The sequence below is a fragment of the Octodon degus genome, unplaced genomic scaffold (assembly GCF_000260255.1).
Source record: "Octodon degus isolate 3935 unplaced genomic scaffold, OctDeg1.0 scaffold00237, whole genome shotgun sequence".
In the NCBI taxonomy this organism is placed as follows: domain Eukaryota; kingdom Metazoa; phylum Chordata; class Mammalia; order Rodentia; family Octodontidae; genus Octodon; species Octodon degus.
In genome coordinates this window covers 971,468-982,325 of record NW_004524813.1, presented here as the reverse complement: position 1 = coordinate 982,325, position 10,858 = coordinate 971,468, and the positions used below count along the sequence as shown (strand labels likewise).

At 38.9% G+C, this 10,858-nt stretch overlaps 1 protein-coding gene across 1 annotated transcript in view; it reads left to right on the top strand.

Moving 5' to 3' along the window:
- Nucleotides 1-10,858, top strand: part of LOC101565073 (ephrin type-A receptor 6) — a 1,186,195-nt gene that overhangs the window by 728,994 nt on the left and 446,343 nt on the right. The window contains 1 exon segment of the mRNA XM_012512596.2: nucleotides 9,462-9,624. Within this exon segment, the coding sequence (XP_012368050.1) occupies nucleotides 9,462-9,624 (163 nt within the window).

Here is a 10,858-nt window from a genome sequence, read left to right as displayed (position 1 = left end):
AGAGAAGACAAGGGCCTGGTTTACAGATGGCTCTGCACGCTATGCAGGCACCACCCACAAGTGGACAGCTGCAGCATTACAGCCCCTTTCTGGGATGTCACTAAAGGACAGTGGTGAAGGGAAATCATCACAGTGGGCAGAACTTCAGGCAGTGTACTTGTGTAAGTGCAGGCAGAAAGTACTCATGAGCTTGGAATACCTACTTCTACACTTCTCTTACATATGTATGTTTTAAAATTTGGTAGTAGCAGTGGCTAACTTTTACCTGAGGGAAATATTTTAGACTACCTTACCAGTTATGGTATGTTAAACCACTTTACCGATGAATTTAACCCTTTTCCTCCTCAAAGTATAAATTTGCTTTTCTACATTTTAATTAGTGTGGGAAAAGAAAGCTGCTTTCTTGCTTGCCTGCAACACAGCCCAACTATGAATGTCAAAGTGCAGAATTCAAAGTAAAGACTCTCTCGGTTGTGGGCAGGCAATAATGAAGACAACTGGGGCGACTTGATTTCAGTGCAGTTTCTCTACGTGTAGCTCCTCATCACAGATTCAGTCAACAAGAGGAAGAAAGCTACCATTATTCTTGTCTCTGGGGCAATGGGAAATCTTCGGTCTTTCTCTTTGCTGTTAGGGTCCAGAGAGGTCTTATTTGAGAAGAATCAGTAGAGGCTGGAAGCTATCCCAGGTGCCTGCGTTAGGACAGCAGTTTCAGCAGACCAGTTTCCCAGGATATGTTCCCAAATCTACACGGGAAACATGCTATGTTGACGAGGTTAGCTTTTTCTTTGTGACTATTGATCAGTAGACATTTACTAGATGTTGGATCTGCATCTAACATTATTTTGCTGTTTCCTTTTGCTTTAATTTTGAGAGAAATATCAAGCTCATTGTTGAGGAGCTTGCCATGTAACTGAACATACACATATTGACACACATTGAAACAACTGCAAGGGGACAGCAGCAGGTATAAATTTTACTGTGACAACCTGATCAGAACTAAAGTATGTAGAAATTATTCTCAAAGAACAGGGTGGAAAGACAAAGACAAAAAAATATTCTTCCATGTCCTATCTCCAGTGACCCCATTGTTCCACCAGGCCCCAAGTCCTGACAGGATGTTCAGTTATGAGCTCATCGGTGGATTAGTCCACTCAGGAGGGGAGATCGCCCACGATTCACTCCCTTCCGAAAGCCCTGCCTCTGAACACATCAATCATTTGCGAGACATTTTGGGTGGAAAGCAGAGGAGTCTCCATTTTTATAGACATTACCTGCATATCCAGTTTAACACTGATTATATTCACACTGCTGGGTTCTGAAGTATTGTTTAAAATGTGAATATGTGTATGCAAAACAGAAACTTTTATCTCAAATATATATACATATATTTCATATGTATAGGTATTATTTATATATAAATATATTTCAAATGTCTATCTCTGTCAATCAATGTATGTCTCTCTCCTCTCTGTCTCTCTGTCTCTGTCTCTTTCTCTGTGTCTCTCTCTGTCTCTCTGTCTCTCTCTCTCTCTCTCTCTCTCTCTCGTCTCTCTCCATCTAAGAGAGAGAAGAATCCAGAAATACACACGTACACTTTAGCAGCGCACTGTACTAATACATGTCTGGAAGCTAATGTGATCACTTGAAGCATTTCTTGTAGTTGTAGACGCTAAAGGTAACTTGTATTAATTTCATGGTGTCACTATTTATTTTAAAGAGAATTTTTAAAAAGGATAAGACATTAGAAATGGTGCACAGTTTTAGAAATAAGATGATTGGTAATCCACAGTGGTTGTTATATGCCACACTGCTCTCTTCCATATAGTTCTTTAGATTATAGATATAAACATACAGAAAATGTCAAAATAATTTTTAGCATTAACTGCTTTTTTCCAGAAGAACGGAAAGCATCACCACAGTACTTATGTGCACCCATGTTTATAGCAGCGCAATTTGTCTTAGCTAAATCTTGGAATCAACACAGATCAGTCAACTGAGAAATGGATAAAGATGTACCTCTACACAATGGAGTATTATTCAGCTATTTAAAATGATAAATTTGAGGCCTTTATCGGTAAATGGATGCAACTAGAAAACATACTCTTAAGTGAAATAAATCAGACCTGCATGTGCAAACATCGTACTGTCTCCTTAGAGTGAAAACCAGAAACAGTAAATAAAACCTGAAGGGTACATTGTATACTGGGGAAAGGAACTAAACCTGCTCAAAAGGAAAGAATTACTGAGATGAAGAGAAAGACAGGAGAGCGAGTGGGGAAAGAGCTGTATCTATATATGTAAGCAGGCTGGTTTGGATAATTGTACTGTGGATTTCCACTGAAAGGAACAGTTAATGTTTCATGTGATTTTTGTCTTCTTTGTTCATTTTTTTCCTTTTTCTCCCTTCTTAATTTCTTATAAATTTTTCTCTTTTTTTCCAGTTTTGCATGCATGTGTCTGCTAATCTGAACAACTAATTTGAAGAGAATATTATGCAATGCAACAAATACTGTCAAAATCATATTATTTTGTTTAGTGAAATTTTGTATCATTGGTAATATTTTCTTTTTAATATTATTTTGTATTCTCTTTTAAAAATAAAAATAAAACAAAATAATAAAATAGAAATTAGTAGTACAGCCATCTTAGTTATCCTGTGTATATACATCCACAATTATTTACCCCCTTTCCTTTTCTTTTTCCCTATCTTTTCTCCTTTCTTTCATCCCAAGTATTTATTCTTTATGTTCATTTTTCCCCTTTTCACAGTATCTGTTCTGCCCTTCAGGTTTTATTTACTCCTTCAGGTTCTTACTCTAAGGAAACAATATGATGTTTGCACATGAAGGCCTGATTTATTTCACTTAAGAATATGGCCTGTAGTTGAGACCATTTGCCTATAAAAGCTTCAAGCTTATCTTTCTTTATAGCTGAGTAATACTCCACTGTACTAAAATACCACATGCTTTTTTATCCATCCTTAGTTGATAGACATTTGGGTTGTTTCTAAGATTTAGCTAGGACAAAACGGACTGCTATAAACGTGAGTGAGCGCATAATTCTGAGCTATGATGTTTTCAGTTCTTCTGAAGAAATACCTACCTGGAAGGGGAATAGCTGGGTTAAATGGGACCTCCAATCCTAGCTTTTAGAGGACTCTCCACACTGATTTCCATAGTGGTTGTACCAGTCTACATGGCCATCCACAGGGGAGAAGGGTTCCTTTTTCCCTACAGCCTCTGCAGCATTGCTTATTAGTAGAGATCTTTGTGATAGTCATTCTTCCTGGGGTCAGATGGAATCTCAGTGTTGTTTTAATTTGCAGCTCTCAAATGACCAGTGCTATTGAACATTTTTTCCTGTATTTATTTGCCATTTATATTTCTTCCTCTGAGAAGTTTGTATTAATCTCTGATGTCCATTTTTGGACTGAATCTTTGAATTTGGGGGTCTAATTTTTTTTTTTTAGTTCATTGTATATTCTGGATAGAAGTCCTTTGTCTGAGTGACGGTTGGCTAAGAATTTCTTTCCCAATTTATGGGTTGTCTTTTCACCATGTTTATGATTTCTTTTGATGTGCAGAAACTTTTCAGTAAGATTAAATCTCAGATGTTGATTCTTTGTCCCTGTGAAGTTTGGTTTTTGTTCATGACGTCTCTGTCTACCCCTATGTCTTCAAGAAATCTACCTACTTTCTCTTCTAGTAGATCTATTGTTTCTACTTTAATGTTTATATCTTTAATCCATTTTAACTTTAGTTTAGCACATGGTGATAGACCTGGACCTAGTCTTACTTTCCAGCATGTGGAAAGCCAGTTTTTCAAGCCCCAGGGTGGGCTGAGTTGGCCACTAAATAAGTAAATAGTTCTAGAAAGCTTTAATCAGTAAAAAAGAAAATTTAAAAATGAATAATATTAAGAGTGATCAGTGCAATTTTATCATAGAGTTAGCAAAGACAAAACACTGTAAGAAAGTTTTTATGAGCAATGAGATATTTTGCCTTGTGTGTTCACAACATACATACAGTTGTGGCTTAGGTGTAAGATGCCCCCCCAAAGCTTCCTTCTTGTGGAAAGTGGGCTGGGTCTGGAGGGCACCACGCGCTGAGGCACACTCATGCACGGATGAGTTCCCAGCTGAATGTACTGCAGTGCGGGCCTGGCTGGAGTAAGTCCTTGGGAGCACACACTGGAAGGGTGCAGCTTGTCACAGCTTCTCGCTTTGTTCTTCCTCGCTTCCTGACTGCCATAGGCTGAGCCGTTCCTGCCCCAGGTTTTCTCCCATACCACTGATGCTCGTGGCCAGCCCGCTGTACACTGAACCCACAGGAATTGAACCAAAAAAGCCTCTCTTCCTTTAAGATGAAGTATTTTGGAGTCAGATATTTCTTTTTCCAACTACAGCTAAGCAACTAATGCACAAAATTGATTCTGAAGGGCCAGGGTGGTAGTTCAGTATAGTATGCACCTGCCTGGCAAGAGCAAGGTCCTGAGTTCAATCCCCAGTACTAGAAAAAAAAAATTGGTTCTGAGAGATGTGTGGTCCCTGTGACTGTCCTTAACCATGTAGGCCAGAAACTCCTGCAGCTGTTTTATGGAAGGCGTTAGGGAACACGTGGCAGTACAGCTGGAATGCTGTGGGCACTGCTTGATGTGCAGTGCTGGTCCTGGGCAGAAGAGGAGGATGCTGCAGGAATGGAAACAGCAAAGAACAAGCTCAGGAGGTTTCAGTTGGGAACAGATTCCACGGGCTGTTGGACTCCAAGCATCTCTATTGTGCTGTGGCAGAAAAATTACCTAAATTTTACCTATGTCCCAGGAGTTTTTGAAAACCTGATATTAAAAGCAGTAGACTAAATGTTTTGTGCAGGAAATTTCAAGGCAACCCAGCCTCCGGGGTGTGGCATGGGTGTTGCTGGCTGCTTTTAGGCTGATCTTGTAGGGTCATGCAAGCTTTCACTTAAGTTTCCGGCCAGAGGCAGTGTGTTCCTAAGAGTGCAGTGCTAAAAGACTGAAGCCAAAGGTGGGGCAGAGACCCCAGGAGTGTGTGGATGTGCGGGACATGAAGGGTCTCCTCAGAAAGCTTCACACAGCAAAGGGTCATCTCAGGAGAAAAGCGATGGGGTGGCAATGACTACCTATGGAGGCTGGTCAGCTCAATCCTTTGGAATTTATGTCTTACCAAAACATGCCCAAGATGCTGGACTCGGGGCTATAGGACTTAATCTTGTCATCGTGGGTTTTGTCGTACTCCACCTCCATTTTTTCTGTTCTCAACGTGGGAACCACGATGTTTACTCTGTACGTTGGGAATATTGAACTTTTTTATGTTTTTGGGAGCTCACAGCTAAGAATTCAACTTGACCTCAGAGGAGATTTTGGAAATAGACTTTTCAAAAATGTTGGAACTGTTAGGATTGGTGACTCTTAAAAATGGACTAAATGCACTTTGTATAAGATGAACATTGTTTTGGAGGACCAGAGTCGGAGAATGATCGGTTAGACCTAAAATGTTGCACAAAAGTCTCATGTGTATGGAAGGTGATTGGACTGTGGGGACACTACACTCATCGGTGGGCTCATCCCCTGATAAACTCGGTGACTGAATGTGTTGGTAGGACCGGGGGCTGGCTGGAGAGGACCAAGGCGTTGTGGAAGAGTGTGCTCTCGTCTCTTCCGTCTTTCTTATTTCCTCACTGCTAGAAGCTGAGGCCATTTCTTCTTTGAAGCCAAACCATTTGCGACCTGTCCTCCTGAATCCATGAGCTGAAGTCCTCTCCTTTAAGTTTCAGGAGCCATGTATTTCATCCCAAGAGGAGGAAACTGGATGAATACACATATCATCCAAATAGATGTGCCATTAGAATGCAGACTTAGGGTACAGACTCCAAAAAACTATACACATAGTTTGTTCACATACATTCAGAATTCAGACTGCCAAGGTAGATAAAAAGATCTAGAAAGCTCAGTGTGAAGATGGCCTTTATGTTGTGACAGGTACTTTGAATTGAAGCTGAAGTGTCAGCAGAGAGTCAAGCAGTCAAAGTTCTCAGATAACAGTGTCCTATACCTGTCACAGATGAAAGCCAACTTGATTTTCCGACAGGTTAAAAGTACCGGGAGGAACAGGTGCTGCTACTGTGCTGTGCAAGGAACTCAAGACTGCTTCTTTCCAAGCCTTCTTCCGGGACAGGCTAGCGTGCGGCAAGACCTAAGACACGGCATCAGCTGCTGCACTGCTGAGTGAGCCAGCTGAGGAGCTGTTTAATCACACTGCTTGAGGGTTCTTATTTCAGGGATGCAGCTGTGAAGGCTCTTGTATGTACAAGAGCAGAAAAGCGAAGACTTCCTATTAAAAGTGCTCTTTCTTCCCCATAACTTTCCTGAGTAGCAAATTACTGTTTATCTGTGTTTTGGTTAAACCACGAACGTGAAATTATTAATTATTATGGGATCATTTTAAGAGTAAACATCTGAATCTGTACTTTATTATTTGAGGGATAAAAATCAATTCTGTTTTCATTGTTTAACAATTGCTCTCTCATTCATTGCTTCGTATTGTAAAACAACACTCATAACAGTTTATAGCACACCATAACTCTCATGCTAAAAAATTGTATGAAAGATAGAACAATCTCCTTTTGTATATAAGATGGAGAACTTCACATGTTCTGTAGAATTCTACTAGAAATGTTATTATTTATTCTAGTAGTCGATAAACAATTCGACTCTAACATGACTATATAACAATCTTAATTATAAGGTCTTTGTTATTAGTAAGCCCCTGCTTTCAACCCTTAGCTGATGGTTACAGCCATCAATGATTTATTAACTTTATTTCCTTGTGTTTTATGCTAGGTGGATAAATATTTATTTGCTTTGTAAACTCAAAAGTAATTTAAAATTGCAATTTTCCTATTTTTCACTTTTTCTATTTTTTCTATTTAACTTAGACTAATTGCTATCATTAACACTTTACTTCATCTTTAATAAATAATCTTATTTGGGGAAGAGAAGGCAAATTAAATTCCTTACGTGCAAAATCACTATAAAGCATATAAAATTCTGACAATTAAGGCCATAAAGTTTAAAAATTATCCTTAAGATAAGAACTTTTTTCTCAAAAGTAGCTTAAGGGAGATGATTTTCTTAGTTCTAAATCTTAAAGCATCACCAACAAATCCATGGAGCTTGGAGCATTATCTGAATGCACAGATCTTTATAACTCAGTCAGAAAATTCTCCTCCACAACAATGGTGACAAGGCAAACCATCTTGTTCTACACTGGCATACATTTATAGTACATGATATATCTACATCTATTTTAGATATATTCTGATCATTTTCAGTCTCCTTCCCACTTTTTCCCTTTCCCCCTCACATTTCTCTCAAAATATTGATAAGAATATAATACATAGTTTAAGTATCAAATGAGTGATGTAATTGGTGAATTTGAAAGTTACTTTTATCCCTGAAAATTTGTACTATTCAATTTCCAGTGAAAAAAATAGAAATTAACCTAAGGACCTGTGAAGGTTGCTTGACATGAGAACCCAGAGAGGTTTTCACACACATACGAGTTGACTATCCCTTGTGCAAAATTGCTGTGACCAGAAATTTTTTCAAGGTTTGCTATTCCTTAGGAGTTTGAAATATTTGCATATACATGAGTTATCTCAGGAATAGGATCCGAGCCTGGGCACAAAATTCATTGAAGTGTCCCATGTGCTTTCTGCACATAGACTGAAGGTCATTTCACACAATAGTTCTCATGCACCAGTGCTCTGCCTGACACAACATGTGAGGCCATTGTGAAATCTTCCACATGTGACACTGAGTTGGCCCTCAGAAAGTCTCCTTTTGAGCATTTCAGATTGCAGTTTCATATTCTGCAACTGGAGATTCTCAAGCTGCATAATATTTTTCAGTTACCCATTATGAAGGAATTTATTCCCACCATCAGTACTTTGTGGTCAGTCTTATGAATACAGGAAAAGTCAAGCCCACATGACAGCCCCAGCTCACTAGATCTCTGGGAATGCTCTGAAGATCTGCCTACCTTAGTCAAAGGAAGTAGGATGACAGTTACCGTATTGCTAGGCACGCAGGAGCCACAGCGTGGGCCTGCATCTGATTCTGTAGAGGTGGCTTGTCTCTCATACTATCCTGTGTCTTTAGCTCTCTTTTAGGAGCAGCCTATTTTAAAATCTATCTTACAATCACTATGTGGCTTGCACTACGTAACTTGTAAAAAATAAACTATGCTACCCAGGGAAGAGTCCGTTCTCCAACAAAGAAAAACTATCATTTTATTTCTTAAAATTGACTCAATGTCCATTATACCTACTGGGAGAAACACTGATCTAAAGATCAAAGTACTTCATTTCAGGATAAAAGATTTCAAACTTTAAAAAGCAATTAATTTATTTTTTCTTTCACCTACAGGTCTACCCCCGGATAGCGCCGGCATTTTGGCACTACCTGCGGGTAGAAGTGAGTAGCGGGTACTTGAATCCTCCAACTTTGCTCCCTGCACTCTGCTGGTGTGGTCTGATCTGATGCGCCATATTGTTCAAGATGTAGCTGCGTTCTGTGTAAATGTGCTCCCATGCCCTCTATTCCTTAGAGTTGGGTAGAAGTCTATGAGATGTGATTAGACTAACCAGTGAATGTTCAAATCTTAAAAATGTATTTCAGTGAAAGGCACCTTGTCATTCATCTCCTTCAAACTCCCACTCATATTGAGCACACTTATTCTGTAGTTCTTGCCATTTTCTGAAGCAGTTCTGGAAGTTGTCTTACTTTACGTCATTAGAAGATGTCATTTTTTAAAAAAAAATTAAAATTTGGATTCGATGTTGCCAAGTGCTATCCAGTGGCAAGGAAGGACCATGAGATCAGCACGGTGTGCCTTCACCCACAGGTTTGGCACCATTAACCTTACGATTCTTCTCCAAAATCAAAATGACCGTGAAACGTAAATGCTTTGAATTATTGTAGGACATCCATGTGGCCATAATAATGCAACTTAAGACACAAAAGGGGACCTGTAGAACTGCTGTAGAAAGTAGCAAAGATGGGATATGTGTGTCCAAATGAGAAGCACTATTTTGAGAGAAAGGCAATATGACTTTCATTATGATAATTTTTAATTGAAGTGTTCACCAAATTTTTGATCACAGCATATCAATCATCAACAGTAGAAGAGGTGTAGTCCACATAAGTTTAATAAAGACAATCATCTTCCCTAGCAAATTTCCCAAGTAGGATCATGTCGTATGCATCACAGTGCTAAGCAACTCAGTGCCAAACTATGTAAAGACAAGCTTATGGTCTCTGCTAATGAATACTTTTGATACTCGGCACATAATTCCTCAGCTTCACCTTGGAATATCTCTAGGAAAAGGTAGGCTCCCACGACTGCATTCACATCCTTTCTCTTCCTTTCTGTTTCCCAGGAGCACGAGCAGCTCACCTACTCCTCCACGAGGTCCAAGGCCCCCAGTGTCATCGTCACGGGTCTCAAGCCAGCCACCACATACATATTCCACATCCGAGTGAGGACCGCAACAGGATACAGTGGCTACAGTCAGAAGTTTGAATTTGAAACAGGAGATGAAAGTAAGTTGCCCACAAGGATATAGAGTAAGATATATTTTGGGACCACTGTAATTTGACCTGATGTTTTAAAACCAGGCTTCACAAATTTTTAAGAGCCTTTACAGATGGGATTTAGTTTGGGTAAATACTTATACAGTCATTGCAGTTAATGTTTTGGTGCTAACATGAAATGCTTTCCCAAAATAAATGCCTTAGGACAACCCTAATGTGGTCCTAAATACGTCACTCTATGCCTAAGTCACCACTCACACTACTTCACTGAAAATTTCAGCGGATGATGTTAACAAAATTTTATTCATGTGTCCTGGAATCAGAATATAATTCTAATAAAATTTGGAAGGGAATAAGGCCATGAACAAACGATTTTTTCAATTAGTTTTAAAAAATGTGTATTTGGGGCTTATTATCTCAAATCAATAAAAATAGTGGTCAAGAGACACACTCCACTGAAATGCACATTATAAGTTTAAATAAAGATGCATAGGCCTAATTAGAAACACATTAATTTTATAGCTTCTACATACTTAGAAACCAAGATGGTAAATGGAATGAAGCGTTTGAATATCAGGTAACAACACAGACTTTAACATTTCTTACCCATTCCAAGTATGTCTCTACTTTGAATTTTTCTGGTTCTGAAAAATTCATCTTTCTGTTATTTTTGTAGGGATAAGATGTTATTCTTTCTCTATAACTACATGAAAAAGTTAAAGTTTCAGCGCTAAGATATAACACTGACACAATAATTCAGGAATTGCAAATTTATTATAAGAATTGATAGGTAACAATAGCTGTCATCATTAGGTCCTTAAAAGATGTGTGAAATGTGAACTATTTTATATGAATGTTCTCATTGAAACCTTTCAACATCCATCAAAACCACATATTATTTCACAAATTTCATCTGTAAGAAAACTAAAAAGTTAAGCAATTTGTTCACGAGATCCACAGAGCAATGTGATCGGTGATGTAGAGTGTGCCTAAGGAGAGTCACATGGAGAGAAAACATCTCTCAGGCTTTCACAGAGAGCAAATCGGCCAAGCAATGGCCGTGACTCGTCCACATGGCTGACACTGACAAAGGATCTGCAAACTGCGGAACAGGGTTTCAGGATAAATCCTGGGGGGACTTGCCTGACCTTATCAGATACAAAAGCTACATTTCTTGTTATATAGGTCTTGCTTTATCTTGATCTTAACAATCCAGCAGGAAAGTATAAAAATGAGGTATGAA